Here is a 20,543-nt window from a genome sequence, read left to right on the forward strand (position 1 = left end):
TCCCGAAATGTACACTGAAAGACTTACCTGCTACCACAGGCAACCAACTCTGATTATAAGGAAAATATTGATTATCTACCAAGTGCTTTATGCTTCATATAAATAAAAAATTGTGCAACATAATCTCTGCCCTCAATCCTGAAGATTTTCAAGTACATGGTATCTGTTGGGGTAGTTGAAAGATATGGAACATATTTAGGTGTAATTACTGTTTTTAGTTTGTAGGAAAAACCAAATTACCTGCTCTTTCAAAGAACATTGGTTTTTATTCCGTTGGTACCAAATCAATAAAAGTCCCTCCAGCACAGCAGCTGTTGCTTAATGGCCCTAAAGAGTTAATGTGCTGCCTAAATGGAACATAGTTCAGTGTCTACACCAAGTGGGCCCTCAATTAGTGTTGATGGATTGACTTTCTCACAGATGGTAAAAGCTCAATTTATAGAGATGGATCCTATGAGATTGAAATCAATAATTTAAGAAAACCATGTTGAATTCTACATTTGTGGCAATACAATATGTACAAATATAAAAACTATATGTATTTGTATCCATTGTTAAAAAAAGGTTATTTTTGTTCCCTGACAGATGCTAATAGATGCTCAACAGCTTTAAGTAACAATCTAAGCATAGGCAGACCATAAAAGTTGTATAACTTACATGTATATATTCTGATTGTGATATAGGAGTGATTATAAAGAAATCGAAAAGCCAAATATCTGAAGATGTAAGCATCACTGATTAGTAATAATAACTTTTAATCACAGTAATAAAAATTGCCCAGTAGTGAGAAACATTCTATTTGAATTGCTTATTGTAGATCATCTCTAGTGTATAGATTTTTACAACATCTACATTATTTTATACTATTCTTTAAGGCAGATAAGCATGCTTTCAAAGATGTACCCAAAGCAGTCATTTAATTTGAAAGCATAATGAACTTCCCCTCTAGCCTCCATCAGGGTGGTATGGTTTTACCACCTGATCAGGTGACAGATGAGAAAGCATCTCCTTAGTCAAAGCAGAATTTTAGAGCATGAGGGAATGGACTGCTGGGTACTTCAGCAGAGCATTACTCTTGCATCCTATGTCCAAAGCAGAGCTGTGCTCAACGTTTGAAAAGTTTGAACATATAAACTGACAAGTATCTACCACCACAAGATGGGAAGTGGAATTAGTTCAGAGAGCAAGGAGTCAGCCAAAAGATCAAAAGAACTGGAGAAAAAGCTTCAGGAGGATGCTGAGCGAGACGCAAGAACTGTAAAGCTGCTACTATTAGGTAATTTCTTTTCCCTTTTGCTTTCAAAAACCTGACTTTTTTTTCAGTTGTGATACATTTACTTTTCTCAAACTTTAATTTCGAGTATATTATCATATGAGAAATTTATTATAAAATGTGTTTGGAAACTTAAGGAAACTTTATTTGTACTCTATCAATATTTAATAATTTTTCTGTTTAGTATTTTATTAATATATTTAGTATTACCTGTTTTTATTAAGCAAAGAGGTAAATATTTATCAGCTTATTTCTGTCAATAATATGATTTCCTCTTATTAAAAGAAAAATCAGATACATTTATTATTTTGTTGCACCCTAATCATTTTCTGAATGTCAGCTTTTTAATACTGAAAGCAATCCTTTAGTTACAATTTATAAAGAGTTATATTATTTTGTTTAAACAGAAATATATTGAGTTGTCTGACATTGAAGTTAATGTTTGTTATTTACTTGTGCAGTTAAAAATCAATTAGTCAAGTTAGAGAATAATGATAAGGTACTTCAAATTATATTAACAATATTACTTAGGCTCCTGAATACTGCCTGCAATATTGCCTGTACACTTGATAAACACTCTACCTAAATCCTTTTAGAACATTTATAGATTCATTCAGGTCAGGATTTATGTCTCTTATTTTTTTCCTTCTCTCAAAACTCAACACAGTGTTTTACCTTGACTATAAATTCAATAAATGTGCAATTAATTGAAAGAATAAAAATAATCTGTATGCAGATGTTTTCTATAAAGCATAAAACATTTTATATGAAGCATAAAACATTTTACGTACGGTTGTCACTGAAACAGAAATATGTTTTTGAAATAAAAATGATGACTTATGTAAAGAATACAAAACAAGCCCTTAATTCTGATTGAATTATGAGTTGTATGTTCTCTCTGATTTTGGTTATACACAAAAGAACTTCATTTTATTTCAGAATTGTGCATATTTCACATAACACATTTCCTCATATTGTAAGTATTTAAACACTTAAATACTTAATATTAAATGAATTAAATACTTAAATTTATTGAAGTATTCCTTCATTGTGTCTCATTTGCTCCCAGTGGCAAGAGTGTTTCAGAAGCCAACTGTGGGATTCCCAGCATTTGCTCCTTAAAGGAAAGGAAACATTCTTGCCACTTACACACAGGTTCTGTGCTAGCACACAGGCCCAGAGCACTTGTCAGTAACCACCCAGAGATTGGTGACTTAGAAAGATGTAGGTTAAGTGCGAATGACACCAGGAAATATATGCTTCCTAACACATCAGATAATTCTCTTAGTTTCTGAGCAAGAGTGAAAGTAATATGGACACAGGCAAAGCAAATGAAAGGTAAAAGGGAAAGATAAGCATTCCTACAAATGCATTTTTATATTCCTCTTGTACTAAGATCAATGGCATAAGAATGGTGATAGAATGTATTAAAAATCTCCATGTTTAAATAACATTTCAATAGATGTGTGTTTTCAATATACCAATTATCTTTTTTTTTTACATATTCTCTTATTTTGTAAAAATACAAATAGAAAGCCAAAACAATAAAAGAGCTAATACCACAATTTAGACTAAGACAAAAACTATTAAACATGCCAAAAGCAATGACTCTTGAGATAAGCATATCAGAGCTGCCAGTCAACTAGAGATTCAGTTCTGATGGAAAAGAACAAGGTAGAAAGGTGGTTTCTAGGGGCAAGGGTGGTTGGGGGGAACAGGAGGAAAGGGAGTTGTTGGCCAAAGGATACAAAATTACAGTTAAATAGTAAGAATAAATTTCAAGAGATCTATTGTACAGCAAGGTGACTAAAGTTAATGATGATATATTGTATTCTTGAAAAATGTAAAGAGAATGGGTGTTATGTGCACTTACCACAAAAATAATAACTGTGAAGTAATATATTTGCTATTTAGCTAGATTTAACTCTTCTACAGTGTATTTTTACTTTAATACATTGTGTTGTACACAATACAAGCATGCAATGTTATTTGTCAATTAAAAAATAAATTAAAAATGTTTAAAAAGAATATGTATAGATGACTGAAAATACATCACTGAAAATTGAGTCAAAAAGGTTCAGTGTAATAATGGACAAAATAGAGATTTTTTTTTTTTTTTAATTTGGAACTGAAAATCAACAGACTACTGACATATATGGAGTTCCAGAATTAGTAAATTTCACAACTCCACAGAACCATTGACTGGGACCCAACTTATTGTATACAATGCTATTAAATGAAAAATAAATCAGATCAATTATTTTTAGACTTAAGTGGTAGTTAGATCAAGAAGAAAGAGCAACATTTGTACTGGAAGCATAAAAGAATCATTAGTGGGACTATTAAATGTTTTACTTTCCCAAGGTGATTACAATTTTATACATTCAGTTTCATCATTACTAAGTAAAATACTTGGATTTATTTGGTTCCAACACGATGTTCACTAAACTCCTTTGTCACATTTTATTTATACAAAATAAATAAAATTCTCTTAAGTTGTTCCTATTTCAATTATATTACAAACATCTGACTAAGTTTCCCTTCTGGAGTCCCATCTGAATTCTACAAATGATGATACAGTTATCAAATTCATAACAGTCTTATAACAGCTCTACTTCATTCTCATGTTTGGATTGAATTCAAATCTTGAAACTGTAATTTTCATACTCAATTTGACCTCATTAAGACATTATAAAAGTGTTCAGTTGAACTAAACCAAAACTTCCTACTCTCCCACCCTCAAATCTCCTCACCAGTGAAATCTATTTAATTTTTCCCATAATTGAAATGATGTTCTCATTTATCAGTGTGGTCTGAGCGGCACTTTTAAGTTTATCAGTGAGTACATGTCACATGGGACTAATCAGTTTAACCTTAGTAGTGACCAGATCCTGAGTCAATACCTACATTTACAAAAATAAGAAATCTAAAAACCACTTTTGACAGATATTTTTCCTGTATGTTGATCTTCATCTAATGAATTTCTAGAAGTTTAAACTCATAACACCAACTTTCCACATTTAACATGTACTGCAAAGCAGATGTAACCATTTGGTATTATCGAACACAAGATTTCACTGAATCTGAAGAGCTATCAAAGTGCGACTTTACAATTAAAGGATCATCTTGCAGACAGATGCCTTTTTTATTACACCTTTCAGACCTTCAGTAAAATTACAGAACAGATGCCAAATCTGTGTTTTATTTTAGCAAAAAGTAGGCTTTTAGGAAACACTGGAGATGACTCACACATTGCTGAGCACATTTGATAACTGCAATCAAGAAAATAATGTCATATGCTTTAAAAAATTCACTTGCAAAGATATTCCAGAAACAGCACATTTTAATAAGAAAAACAAATTCTAATGGATAAAATATTCTCATTTGTATCTAAGTACGTTTTTAAAGTTTTATTTATAAATGTTTCATTCAATGGTATTTTTATTCAAAGTAATACCTATTATTTAATTGTAAACTCAATATGGATCATGTTTCCATTTTTCCTTTCTCCTCTCTTTATGCTTATTATATCAAATTTCGGTTTGAGTTTATTTTGCTGCATCAGTTTTGTTTGTGTTTTTGCAAATTTCCATCACATGGGCTAGTTAGATTGGAAGCCCCATGGAAAGTACAGGGAAAAAAATAGCTTTCTTTTTTCTTCATATTCAAAACACCCTCTGCGACATTTATATATATAATTAGCATTTATTCTACAAATTTTCACTGTTAGCTAGTGATTTCCAGCATTACCATGGGAAGCTCATCATAGATGTTCTTTTCTTTTAGTTCTAAAACCCTTTATTTTTATTGTTTCTTTGTGCCATATTGTAAGCATCACACTATTATTATTTTAATGATGTAATCTGAGTTTACTGTTTTAAAATGTTATTCCACTGCTCTGCCTTTTAGAAACATCAATAGGGATGGGGTCTAGAGATCAAAAACTACTTCAAAGGTAATATATTTATTGTAGTTAACATTTTCAAGCTTTTCAAATGGTTTCGCTTATTCAACAAATGGGTATTCTGGAAGGTATGTAGTAGGAGAATTATGACTTTGATGCTATCTAAAGGCTTGTCACAAAATAATTAGTAAAATAAAACTTACACAGCAGAATTAGCTAAATAGGTTTAGCCATGGAGCAGAATTAGGGGAATACAATTTAATACTAGAACAGAATGTATTTTTAAACCACCTGAGGTAGAAATTGATTTATTAATACCTTCATCAAGTGTAATGCGTTTTGTATTTCCCAGAGTGACCTTAGGCTAGTCACATAAACTCAGAGAAATAATGGATGTCAAAGTGTTTTGTAACTTGTAAAGATCTAGACAAATGTGGTTTATTCCTTGGCATAATAGATTCCCAAATCTGAAATAAATCAAACATCAATAAATATGTATCATTATTCTTCCTTTGTCTTTCTTTTACATGCAACTAAGAGAAGTGAGGACTCAAGACTCAGCTTAAATTAAAGTGACTGTTTTTATCCTATGTGTGCTTTTTAATCAGTCTTTATTCTTTTTAATTATCCCTAGATATGAGTGGGAGAGATTCTAGGAAACTAGAGTTGTTTCTGAGTTACTGGTTATACTATAAGTTTATCAACTCTAAGAAATTCTATTTTGAAATTTTATTACACCAACATAGTCCATGCCTGTCCTTGGATAGGATAAGATAAACACATTCTTTGGAATAATTATGTATTAGGATTAACCAATAAGTCCCCTTCTGATCACTGGTAATAAAAGAAGAACCTTCTTAACAACATGTAAAACAAATTCCCAATAATGTTTCCAACTTTTTGTTTTGCTTTACGTATCCGAATTAAAACCGTTCTTTCTTCCCTCCAACAATAGTACATTTTTATTTTAAACATATTTATAAAGATTGCAAAACATTTTTATATAGCATAATGGCTACAGTTAATGACACCATATTGTATTCTTGAAAAATGTTGAGAGTGGATAAGTGTTCTCGCCACAAAAATAACATGCAAGATAATGCATATATTAATTAGCTAGATTTAACTATTTCTCAATGTATATATATTTCAAAATGCCACGATATACACAAAAAATACATACCATGTTCTCTGTCAATTTAAATCACCCAATTATTTATTTTATGTTTCTAGAGGTATCCAATCTTTGGGATGCATGAATGTTCTTAATGCAAATCTTTAAAACTGCTTCTTAGTGAAGTGGAAAGAAAACTTTAGACAGAAAAGACCTACTTGGAGAGTTTAAATTTTTCTCCAAAATGCAAGGGACTGCTTGCACTACAACAATTTGAAAGTTCCAGATATTCACAGTTTACCAAAAAGTTGTCAAATATTTACAATGTTGCATTTATCTATAAGAATGGCCCATGGCAGCATCAAATCGTTTCCAATAATGTCCCTCCTTTCAAACAAGAAAAAGCACATAGACAAATAATTTGTGTATATTTGACTGATTGTTTTAGATGTATTTGTCTCAATTGATCAACACATCTTAAAAACAGGCTCATAAGGCACTCACGTAAAAGATGCAAACCATTTAGTAAAACATTCTACACTTCGCCAAATGATTGTATTTGCTAAGGAAGTTGAAAACTCTGTCTTGCTGACAATGACTCTTGCTAACTACAGTTTAACAAGCTCTCTAGTAATATTACAGAACATATTTATATTCATGTATTTTCGTTCAAGCATGAATTATTGACTTAAGACAAACATTGTACCTTTAAAAATATTTATATAAGCAACACGAGCAGTTTAAAAAAGTTATTTACCTCTCCATACTGTTAGAAAGGAAAGGTAGCAAAACATTTGATAGTGTAAGGACTCCATGATCTGTTTCAAATAAAATAAAATACACTTCCATTTAAGATATTAGACCCGAGTTCAGAATCCATACCCCTATTTATTAGTTTCGTGCAAAAGTAATTGCGGTTTTTGCCATTACTTTCAATAATTTCCCTCCAAATACTGGTGTGCAAATATATCAATGTAGAATTTGAACCTGAAGAAGTAGGATTAAAGGTGAAACTGAGTTTAAGAATTCATAAGATATGAAAAATATCCATTCTGTTCATTACAAGATGCAGTGATAATTAAAAAAATGGGGACGTGATGGGTTTGATTCCTGTCTCAGTATTTTACATTCCAATAGAACAAATTTACTACTTAAAATTGTTCGTTAAAGATATCTAGAAATATCACTCTCTAACCAGAATTTTATATTCTATTATCTCTCATACTTTTCCCTATTTAGTGAATTAGTCGTCTGATTTAATCTACTTCCTTTTAAACAGGGCCAGCCGTTTCGTGTTCCTCCTAAAATTCAGGAATATTTCACCTCCTTAATCTACATTAATTGACATTCAAACCCTCAACCCTGGATAATCCGTCAGAGTTCTTCATTTACCATTGTCCTAATACACTTCTCCCAACTGATTTTCTTGAAAGTAATACTGTTTAACAGCTTTTTCAGCTCTTAGTGCTGATCTAACCCTGATACCTCTGTAAAGTCTTAATTTTCTTCATTCCCAGATGTTGTAGAATAAAACAATGTATCATTTTCAGTCTCCTAGCTGACACATATCATGTTTTAAATTTAGCTGGGCCAATAATTATTTTGCTTATTCTTCATTTTCTTCTAAAATGCTCCAAAGGCAGCTGGTCCCACATTTCCAACATCACTTTCATCGTGACTTTCCCCACAACCTCACCTTTGATGCTCACTAATATACAACAAAACAATTCTAAATGATCATCTCCAAATCTCACTAAATATTCATGTATTCTCTTATATTTTCACTACTTTTAAAGAAGGAGTATTCCATTTTCATTTCAGATTAGTTTCAGCCTTTGTGCTAAAAAAGCCTATCACCTTTCATATCTTAAAAACTTTGTTCCATCAATTATTTTTTCATTTTGCCATCTTCAAAATTCTCTACTGGCTTTTTCTTCATGGAAAATACAGATGTTTACCTTCGTTAGTCTAAGAAACTTTATTTGACTTCAACGTACCCTTGAATTCACCTTATATAGATATCTTTTAAAACGTTTTTATACTGAAATACTTCTCAAAGGATGCTATGCTCACTGCTTCTATTTTCTTATCCTCTTTAGTATCTTTTATTAATTGTGATGTAAGTTGTATATATGCTCTTCTCTACTAAAAAATTATCTCTCGCGGAGTACAGATAATGGCCAATTCACAAAATTCACATCTCAACAGTTTTTCCTTTCTTTTCTTTTCTTTTCTTTTTTTTTTTTTTTTAAAGACAGGGTCTTGTCACCTAGGCTGGAGTGCAGTGGTGCAATTACGTCTCACTGCAGTCCCAACTTCCTGGGCTCAAGTGATCCTCCCACCTCAGCATCCACAGTAGCTGGGACTACAGGTGTGCACCACCACACCTCGCTAATTCTTGTATGTTTTGTAGACACAGAGTTTCAGCATGTTGCCCAGGCTGGTGTCAAACTCCTGGGCTCAAGCCATCTGCCTGTCTCAGGCTCCCAAAGTGCTGGAATTACAGGTGTGAGCCTCCACCCCCAGCAATAACTTTTAAACTAAGTTGGACCTAAACAGTTCTCAATTTTATAACCCTGTATTCCTCTCTTCATTGAAGCTTGCTTCTTCTTTCCATCCATAAGTGGATTCATCTACCACGGTTTCTTCTTAAACCTTGATGGGTTTTAGTCTATACTCCGTTATACTCTCTTTTGAGGACCTCATACCAGGACTTAATTGACATGACTCTAAAATTCTTTCATTTGCTCAATTTGTTGACCCTTATTCTCAAATTTCTTGTATTTGTCAGTGACCTGATCACACTTTGGGAGATCTCAAAATAATTTCCCAAGTTTATTTTGCTGCCCATGTATTCTTACGTTTTCCATGAGGTACCTTGTTATGTCCTTTCCCATTATATCCACTTGATATTTCAATCCTCCTTAGCTCCTCTATGACTATTCCCTCTCCACTGGCCAAAGGTCAACGTTGTCACAAGATTTAGTTTTAGTTTTATCTATATTGGCATAAATCTCATATTTTTCTCTTTATCTACTTCTTCTGTTATTGCTTTAATCTAGGATAAAATTTTATGAAATAGATATTACTTTCATGATATAGATAAAAAGAACATGACAATTTAAGAATATAGTTTGGTTTCCAAATATCAAATGTTTATCTACAGCCAAGCAAAGCCTTTTATTTGTATGTGTCAGTTTTAAGCTAGTGTCTGCATTCTAATTTCTAGAGAACAAAGAACATATCTGCTTTTGTTCTTTATTGAATTATAGCATAGGAAAGGATGCATGTATGGCAAATGGAAGAATGACAGAATCAGAATCTAAAATATTCTTGTGATTTGTTCATGGTGGCTAGACCATAAGTATACCTTTGCATGTAGAAATGAGCAAGAAGAAAGTCATTTATATGTTATAGGATAGGAATTTTATTTTGTATCTGTAGTCAATAAGAAGCTATTGAAAGATTTTTTAACTAGGTAACTAAAATGATAATACTTGGCTTTTTAAAAAAAAATCAAAGACTACTTTGGCTATACTATGGCTCAAAGATTTAATGAGGCGGATAAATTTAGGTAGGACAGTTAGGAAACTGTTACTACTGTGCAAATTCTTGATGCAATTCTGAATTAATACAGAAATTATGAGTTTGAAAGTAAGATTTGAAGAATGTTAGGAGACAAAGGGACAGAACTTGGTGGCAGACTGCACGTGGATGGTAAATGAAGGAGTGATTGCGGTGGAATTGGGTATGGTTGATTATATTATTCACTAGTATGTGAAATGCAGGATAAATATGAGACTGGGGAAAAGGCAAAGGGGTAATAATTTGGGATATTCAAGCCTATTTTTTTTAGCAGGACCAAATGGAGATATCTACTAGATCAATATATGGGTCTGAAAATGAGGAGGGATAACTCTAGTAAGAACTACATGCTTGATAAATTCAATCCTCCATTTTCCTTATTTTATATTTTCCTTTTTCCAGATATCCTGTGAGTATACGCAAACCACGTGATTAACCAAGGCCTTTTTTAAAATCATTGTTGCAATATGTATTTATACTAAAAAATAGTATACATGACTATTCCCACAATTTATGGACACTTGGACAAATATCTATCTACAACAGACATGTGTGGGAAAAATCATGTAATTCTGTATTTTAGTGTTGTCATTTTTTAGCCTAAAATGTGTGTTAATAAGAAAAGAAAAATGAGATATCTGTTAAAATGCTTCTCAAAATCCAAGAAAGCTCATATAACATTTTTAAACCACTTTATTGAGGTATGATTGACATGCAAAAGCTATACATATTTAATGTATACAACTTGATGAGCTTGTAAATAAGTATACACCCATGAAATCATCACCACAATCCACACAGTAAACTCCGTCACCTATAAAAGTTGTTTCCTGTCCTCCTATTTATTATTACTATTATTATTATATAAGAACACTTACCATAAGATCTACCCTCTTAGCGAATTTTTAAGTGTACAGTACAGTATTGGTAACTACAGGCACTATAAATATTATCAGATATTTTAAAAATAAGTATAAAATTGAAAGTTGGAATATCTAAATAAAAGATCATTAAAAACAAAAGATAGTACATAGCCACAATATTCTTTCTCATAAATGAAACACGCTTAGTTTGACTGATAAGGAATTTTACAGATTCATGATGCTTATTTTATCTGTATCACAGAAATAGGTATTTAAGTCATATTAGTATATCTGACACGTTTACTGATATGACAAACTGAAAATCCATATTATGTATATAGTATTCATCTAAAATATTTACATTAAATCTAATCATCAGAGAACAGATAATTGAATATATTTTAAAAATTGTCTTAGAAAAATGCCAATGTCAACAAAACAAAATAACGAAAATATTACAAAGGAAATGTTATAAATTAAAAGACTTTAAATAGCATAACGACAAATGAAAGTGTGAAACTTGATTGGATTATGAATACAAGAAATAAAAAAGGTATGGGAAACTTTTTTTTGAAACAATCAGATAAATTTGAATATGGAGGATATAGTATTAGATAACATTTACAATATATGTTTTCGTAAGCATGGAAATAGTATTTTGGTTTTGTAGAAAAATTGTCTTATTCTTAGAAGATGCATTTTGAAATATTTATGGGTCAAATGTCTCATATTCAGCAAAACAAAAATAAAAATATGTTCATATATGTATATGTAAATTTATACATATATGAGAGAACACAAACAGGACAAATAATTAATTCAGAACAGTGAAGGATATAAAATTCAGGCTTCTATAGTACTATATTCTTGAACTTCTGTAGGTTTTTAAATTAATTATCAAAATAAAAAGTTTGGGGAAAAATAAATGTGTTACTTATATTTTTGGCAAAAGAAAATGTACAAATTTATCTGCAAATTTATTCATATTGCTTTATAAGGGAATTCTATCTAACAGTCCATGGGCAGAGCATTTCAAAATTACATAAACATTTTTAGAAAATTCTTTTCAATTTATTATTTGACAACCTTGACAACAAAATTTGACAAAGACAATGGCAGGTCAATCATCCTCACAGACATAAATATGAAAACCAAAGCAAAATATTAGCCAACCGATGCCAGAAACACATAAAATGCAAAAAGGAAAAAGGTTAGGGGGAGTTTTGGGGGAAGAGTGATTATCCCAACAATGCATTTTTAGAATATGATTAGAACATCAATTAATATTATTCACACTATCAAATTAAAAGAGAAAAATCATTAACAATGGCAGGAGATGCCAAAAAATAATTAAATAAAATTCCTTATCAATTCCTGATTTTAAAAACACCAATTAAATTAGAAATAGAAGAGAATTTCCTTAGTAGCCGGATAAACTTTAGGTAAAAAAACCTTCAGTAATTATCATACCTAACAGCCAACATTTAGCATTGTTGACTATAGATAGTGAACAAGGACTTATGATTAATGGGTTTCCTATTAACAGAACAGACACTAGAGTATGACATAGTTTCCTCCCTTGACCTTCTTCTCTTCAATACTCCTATCAGGGATTTGGGTGAAGGTGGATAAAGCAGGCACTTCAAACTTGAGATTCAGTTTGAAAGGATATAGTGACAACACCAAGTTAGAATTCCAAATGACCTCTACTAGCAGAAATGCTTGCCGCAAATAAGCAAAATGGAATTTAATAAGTATCTTTGTTGAGGTTCAAAATCAATTAGATACACGTGGTTTGTGGAAGAATCTGGTGAGTAAGAGACGTGAAATAAAACAGAAAAACTTTAATTACCACAAGCTCAATATAGGCAAAAAAAAAAAAAGAAAAAAAGAAAGGAGGCAAACTAATCACGGTCTTTATTAAGAAAATTACTTATTTATAAACAAGCACCAGGAGTGAGGCAGATCTAGGTGACAGAATGTCAGTGCTGTTCATAAATCTGGTATCTACAGCACAATTTTCAGTACCACATTTCAGAAGGCCATTGGCTCTTGTATGGGGTATGGTTCAGAGGACAAATAATCTAAAAATCATGTTCCACAAGAAAGGAGGAGTGGATCATATTATACTTGAAATATTTCTCTAAAAGGATATGAGCACATTCTTCAAATAATAGAAAATTCTTAGAGCTCACTATATATTAGTATATGTTCCAGGTAAGTTATATTTGTAATCTAATCCTCCCAAGTCTTAACCCAATTTTGTAATAGAAGAAACTGACTTTCAGAGAGACTGAATTTGATCAAGACACTTAGTCACAGTCAGAAATTAGTGCAAACTCATATCTATTTAGTTCCAAAACACGATGAATCCAGCTATGTGAGGGGCTGTCATGTGGACAGGACAGAGAATCTTGATGTCACTCCATAAAAAGGAGAAATAATACACGGAACAAAATTAAGTTGGCCCAAAAGAGACTACCCTAAAAATCTTTTATACCAACAGTCTACCTGTGAATGACAAGCTGACACAGCAATACCAATATGTCTCTGAAAGTACACTGCTTTCAAGGCCAGGTGTAGGGGGCTCATGCTTGTAATTCTAGCAGTTTGTGAGACTGAGGCAGGAGAATTGCTCGAACCCATGAGGCCAAGGCTGCAGTGAGCCATGATCGTGCTACTGCACTCCAGCCTGGCAACAGAGCTAGATTCTGTCTCAAAACAAACAAACCAACAAAAAAAGTACACTGCTCTCATACTAACTTAAAAAAAATGCATTTAAAATAATTTCTAAAGTGTTGAAACCATTTTGGTATTTATCAGTGCCTACTTAAAAAAGGAAGCCATATGACATAGCTTTAGTGAGAGTCAGAATACATAGTTTCTTTGTTTGAAGACCTATCTGCAACTTTGCATGATTATCATAATCTCTATTGGATTCATTTTTCTCATGCATAGACTGAAGAGATGTACATAGCTGGTTGATTTCTAAGGTTTCTTTCTACTATACGATTATGTGATTTTTAAGATCACCTACAAAAAAAAAAATCTTATATGTGATTACAAGTCACAATGTTGTAATCTCATTTTGCCTGTTTGAACAAGTTATCTGAAATGAGCAATCAAGCCTTGTGTGTGTTCAATCGAAGTTCACTTACATGTATAAATATTGGGTAGATTTAAAATTGTTTTTAATATTTTAAGATTTAAAAAGGTGGAACAGGATTCCTTATTCTTATTAAAAATAAAATAATTTATGAGTATCTAAGTATGAATTAAGTATAAGTGTAAATATTTAATTATTTGTAACATTATCTATTTCAAAGAAACAGATGCATATCTTGTTAAAATTCTCTTGGTACCCCTTGACCCAGAAACTAATATTAGCGATGACCACAATTTGGAAGGAAGAGATTATTTCAGGACACCATCAGCATATGTGAACATGCTGTTACAATGTCTATATTTGGCTCTGTAACATGATCTAATCTTACAAGACTGAAATGACTATTGTGAACTATGACCTAGAATCATTGTGAGAATGGGGCTCAATAATTTATTTTTGAAAGAACTTTGCAATAGAGTTCCAAATAATAAATGAGATTTTAAGTAGATAGGCTTTTCTTTAGGAATTTTCCTGTTAATGCTGTAATTGACTATACTGGACCTTTACATAGAAGACTGAAGTCACTACATAAAGCAAGGATGGTACAGGCACCTTTTTAAAGACTTTCAAGGGAAAATATCAACTTTTAATATGTAGTTTCATTTAAAAGTACATGCCATTTTTTAAAAAGTGATTATTCTGCTAACCTTGCATACAGCATGAATTACCAGCTAAGTTACAAATAATTGTAATACAATAACATACCCTGTAGCCTTAGAAATACTTTTGGAAATGTCACAACTTAGTGTCATCAGTATCATTACCAAATGGCCATATTTATGAAATACAGAAGACCATTCTGAATGTACATTAACTGACATAGTCTAAAAGTCACTTTTTCAGAAATTTATCATAAATTTAACTAGTCAATAATATAGAGTGAATAAAATAAAATTTGGTTGTGATTTTTTAATCTGCCCAAAGGTGGTTCTCAATCAATAAAATATTTCTCTATAGTACATATACTGGTACAATTCTGGAAAATCATTGACACACTTTTTCTCATTAGGCTCAATATCTCAAGATAGACAATTCGTTTAAAAGACAGTGGTCTAAGTTATTTTCACTTCATTGTAGAAATTATATCATCCTTTAAATAAATTTAACTGACATTGAGAAATGAGATTTTTTTCTCATTTCTAGTTGAACACTTTGGTTGAACAAAATACAACATTAAATATACCTGCATGAGCAAGTACTGCAGTTCCTACTAAGCCCATTGACTTTTCTTCCACATCCCCACTGCTCTGTGACTTAAGACAGTATATGTATATATACACACACACACTTAGATATATATATACACACACATACATATATATACACATATGTGTAGAGAAAGAAATGAGATATTCTGAGATTCTGTCATTTGTACAGGATGATGCTAGAATTTCTAATATTCAGTTCTATTGTTAGAGGTTTTTAAACAAAATCTATCAAGAACAGTTTTATAATATTATTGGATGACTCTTTTTTCAAAGTGATGCACTTCCTACAGCAAAATAGTGAAATATTTAAAGCCAGCAAACCAGACTATTGTGCAAAGCTCATTCATTTACTGTTGTCACTCTCACAAACAAATAACTCTCAGCCATGCCAAATTATAGGGTCAGTTGTCTTTGGAAAATGGGCAAGGTGATTTGATTTTATTCTCAACTGTTTCATTCTTGGGCACTGCAGTCTCTAGTAAATGGGATGGTTGTTCCCAATCTGTCAGTTTGTGTTTGATTAAGTAAAGAAATTTTAGCAAGTTACTTTGATTTTTGCACCTATCAACTTTGGTGTCATATTTCACTACCTGTGATGGAGAGCCAACTAGCACAAAATCATGGAGAGGTGTGTTCTAGAGGATTTCTCAAGGGAAAGAATCTATATATCAATATCCAGCAATGAAATATTATTTCCCATAGCTTTACCACTCTTATTTCTTCACTATCACATAAGGTGGACAGCTGTTTCAGACAACTGCAGAAACTAGATACATTTACATATGGCTATGACAAAAAAAAAAATAGTTGTCCTGAATAGAATTAAATTTAGGTGTAGCTATATCTGTTCACGGAGGCTTAAGAAAACATTGTAAATCATGCAGAAACATTTCAGCGAGGAAAAAATGATATGCAGTACAAAGGACAAAATCTCATTTCTGAAGTATGAGTCAAAGAATTCATTTTTTTCGATTGAGATTCTACTGAGTTAGGCACTGTTCTAGGTGCTTTGGATAAATCAGTGAACGAAGCAGATAAAGATTCTTTGCAATGTGAAATTTACTTTGCAGTGATGAAAGACAGGAACATTTTTAAATGATATATGAATTATTCCTAAGCATGTAGAAGAAAAGTGTTAGGAAAAATGTGAAGGTAGAATAGGGAAATGAAGACTGAGTGGGTGAGAGTCAAATTAGAAATTTAAATAGGGTGGGTCGGGTGTGGTAGCTCACGCCTCTAATCCCAGAACTTTGGGAGGCTGAGATGGGCAGATCACTTGAGGCCAAGAGTTTGAGACTAGTCTGGCCAAAATGGTGAAACCCTGTATCTACTAAAAATACAAAAATTAGCCGGGTGTGGTGGCTCACGCTTGTAATCCCAGCTACTCAGGAAGCTGAGGCAGGAGAATCACTTGAACCCAGGAGGCAAAGTTTGCAGTGAGCCAAGATCTTGCCACTGCACTCCAGCTTGGGCAACAGAGCAAGACTCCATCTCAAACAACAACAACAACAACAAAAATCCAAAATAACAAAAACAACAAAAGAAAGGTGGGGATTTGGGGTTACCAAAAGTCATATTAGTTTTGCTTACATAAAATCTTACTAGTTTTAGTAAAACATTCCTGTTGACTACAATGAGTAGTCAAGGATATATCTATGCCTATAATTCCTGAATTTGGGATTTTCCCGGGAAATCTCAAAAATTGGTTTGTGTTACGTTGAAATCTGTCCAAAATTAACAGATACCTTGAGACGTCAAAGATGTCCTGTGACCTAATTTTTGGAATTGCCAGTAATATATGAAGACCTTTGCCTCTCCTAGAGACATAAAAAATAGTACTCAAAGATCATTATTTTAGATTAGATCCTTGGTCTATGTAGGTCAAGATTACATTTCTGCTGATAAATTTTGGTTGTAGCCTGAGGACACATTCTAAAGACATGATTTCATATCAATTATAAAATGCTCCATTTTTCCACAACAACACTTTATAGAGATTTACAACTAATTTTATCTAAAAATTTTATGAACTAATTTTTATTATCAGACCTTATCTACTTTTGGTGAATTCCTGATTTTCTCCTACTGTAAAGCCAAAACTTTCAACCTTCAACAAGTTGCCTGAATTTACTCCTTCCCCTCCCCCATCCTCACATGCCCAAGATTCATAGATAAGTTGAAATGTTAAGATTTAATTCTTTCCATACCCAACATATTGTAGTAATTTTCAAATTCTCTTTTTTTTAATTATCAAGAACCATAGTCATTTTTAGTGTGTTTTCATATGGAATACCTCCATTTTTTTAAAAAATTTTTTTTTGGACAGAGTCTTGCTCTGTCATCAGTGCTGGAGTGCAGCCTGTATTTTTCGTAGAGATGGGGTTTTACCATGTTGGCCAGGATGGTCTTGGTCTCCTGACCTTGTGATCTGCCCACCTTGGCCTCCCAAAGTGCTGGGATTACAGGCTTGAGTCATGGTGCCTGGCCACATTCCTGCCCTCTTAATCATTTTAAACATCCCTATATTAATCCTCCCTAGCCCTATTACATTTATACTGCTGGGTCCCTAGCCTATGTCTGATAAACACGTGTTGTTTATGTTTTCTCCTAGTCAGTGGCTTATCCTTTTACATTTTTTTTTTATCAAGTCCAATTTGTTACATTTTTACTTTTTGTTGGTTCAATGTTTCATACACTATCTAAGAAAATTTTGGTGGTTAAAGGTTGCAAAGATTTTTCAACTACATATTTCTCTAGAGATTTTTTGGCATTATTTTTTATATATAAGTTTATGAGCCATTTCCAATTAACTTTTAGTATGTCGTGATATGAGTCAATATTCTTTTTTCATGTAGATATTCAATTGCTCCAGTATCATTTGCTGAATAAATGTAGGGTATCTACAGTAACGTATTAGACTTCTCTTCATGAAAAAACTGCAAAGTGTTCTGGATGCTTGTATTCTCAAATAACATTGCTTTGCGTTTGACTTTGCATTGTAGTCTGCAAACAACTTTATGCTTATTACGTCTTTAGAGTAATCTTGTGAAGTATGTGTTCTTAGTTTGTAGGTGAGGAAATTAAGGAGTTAAAAGACTTACTGAAGATATTACACACACATGCACACACACATACACACACAGACAGGAAAAAATCCTCAAGCCTAGGTCATTACACTTTACTTCAATACTTCCAGTTTTCATTTCAAAACACATACACACACACACACACACACACACACACAAATCTTAACAACAAAGTAGATTCAAAAATGTCCTCAAAACAACTTGAGGCATAGCATGACGCAACCACTGATTTTTCCCCAAAGATTCATGCTTTTTATTTTATATTACGCATTTTGTATTCCTGCACATGATGTTTGCAAAGTTTACTAGATACAAAATCAAGTGTTATATTGTATATCATCAACTAAAATAGCTGTTTTAGATAAATGCAACACATTTCTCTATAACATTACTGCCAGCTCCTCCTTTGCCCAGGCCCTGCTCCTTCACAGACATGTGTAACCCATTTTGAAATACTCCCATATTGATTCTTACCTGGAGCCTCCTTAGAATTGCTTAGTGTTATTAGCAATATTCCTTTGTTAAAACAGAAGCAATTATAATATCTATATACCAAGGTAAATGGGATGCTGGAGACAAGCTCCCATCCTCCAGTGACAATAGGCTTTGAACCATTCTGAAAAATCAAAAGTTATTACCTAGTTGTTGGGTATTTTTTTTTCTTGCTATTCAATCAATAGTGTATATGAGGAGACATTCTGGAAGAATGAGAGTAATCTAGAGACTGTGAAGTTGAGGGCCACTTTTTTGGGTTGCAAAGCTAGGAGATACAAGCCTCCCAAATTATATTCAAATGCAATAATATATGTTTTCCTTGACACTGTATAATGTTTGCTTTAGAAGGTACACTAGGAGAGGTATCTGTTAAAGATTTCTCATAATAGGAAATTAGCCATATGCAGAAAAAAAATGAAACTGGACCTATATCTCTCACCATATACAAAAATTAACTCAAGATGGATTAAAGACTTAAGACCTGAAACTATAAAAATCCTAGAAGAAAAACTCTTCTGGATATTGGCCTAGGCAAAGAATTTGTGACTAAAACTTCAAAAGTAAATGTAACAAAAACAAAAATAGGCAAATGGGACAAACTAAAAAGCTCTGCACAGAAAAAGAAATAATCAACAGGGTAAACAGACAACCTACAGAACAGGAGAAAACATCTGCAAGCTATGCATCAAACAAAGGACTAATAACCAGAATCTACGAGGAGTTCAAACAACTCAACGAGAAAAGAGCAAATAGCCCCATCAAAAAGTGGGCAAAGGTCATGAACAGACATTTTTCAAAGACAACACACAAATGGCTAACAGTCATGTAAGAAAATGTTCACCACCACTAATTGTAAAAGAAATGTAATTTTAAACTACAGTGAAGGCCGGGCGCAGTGGCTCACACCTGTAATCCAGCACTTTGGGAGGCTGAGGCAGGCGGATCACGAGATCAGCAGATCGAGACCATCCTGGCCAACATGGGGAATCCCGTCTCTACTAAAATACAAAAATTAGCCAGGCATGGTGGCACATGCCAGTAATTCCAGGTACTCAGGAGGCTGAGGCATGAGAATCGCTTGAACCCAGGAGGTGGAGGTTGCAGTGAGCCGAGATCGCGCCCCTGCCCTCCAGCCTGGTGACAGAGTGAGACTCAGTCTCAAAAAAAAAAAAAAAAAAAAAAAAAAACAAAACTGCAGTGAGAGACCACCTTACACCAGGTCAAAATGGCTATTATTAACAAGTCAAAAAACAACAGATACTGGCAGGAATGTAGAGAAAAGGGAACACTTATACAATGTTGGTGGCATGTAAATTAGTACAACCTCTATGATAAAACAGTATGGATATTTCTCAGAGTTAAAAATAGGACTACCATTTGATCCAGCAATCTCACTACTGCATATGTACCCAAAGAAAAATATATTATTATTTTTAAAAGACATTTGCACTTGTATGTTTATTGCAGCACTATTTATAATAGTAAAGTCATGGAATTTAAGTGTCCATCAATGGAAAAATGGACAAAGAAAATCTGATATATATAATTGAATCCTACTCAGCCATAAAAAGGAACAAAATCATGTCTTTGATGTCTTTGGCAGCAAATGGATGGAACTGTAGACCACTATCTTAAGTGAAACAATTCAGAAACAGAAAGTCAAATACCACATGTTCTCACTTACAAGTGGGAGCTAAACAGTGCATACACATGGATATACAGAGTAGAATGATAGACACTGGAGACTTGCAAAGGTGGGAGCACGGGAGGGGGTGAGGAATGAAAAAAATTACCCGTTGGGTACAATGTACACTTTTCAGATGATGGGTAAACTAAAAGACCAGACTTC

The 20,543-nt window shown here is 32.8% G+C and overlaps 1 protein-coding gene across 1 annotated transcript in view; it reads left to right on the forward strand.

The window, feature by feature from the left end:
* The first annotated feature begins 1,020 nt into the window (after positions 1–1,020).
* Positions 1,021–20,543, forward strand: part of GNAT3 (G protein subunit alpha transducin 3) — a 57,232-nt gene continuing 37,709 nt past the window's right edge. Inside the window, exon 1 of the mRNA XM_007982373.3 lies at positions 1,021–1,276. Coding sequence (XP_007980564.1) covers positions 1,159–1,276 — 118 coding nt within the window. The 5' untranslated portion in view covers positions 1,021–1,158. The remainder of the gene's footprint in view (positions 1,277–20,543) is intronic.

This window comes from Chlorocebus sabaeus, chromosome 21 (genome assembly GCF_047675955.1).
Source record: "Chlorocebus sabaeus isolate Y175 chromosome 21, mChlSab1.0.hap1, whole genome shotgun sequence".
NCBI lineage: Eukaryota > Metazoa > Chordata > Mammalia > Primates > Cercopithecidae > Chlorocebus > Chlorocebus sabaeus.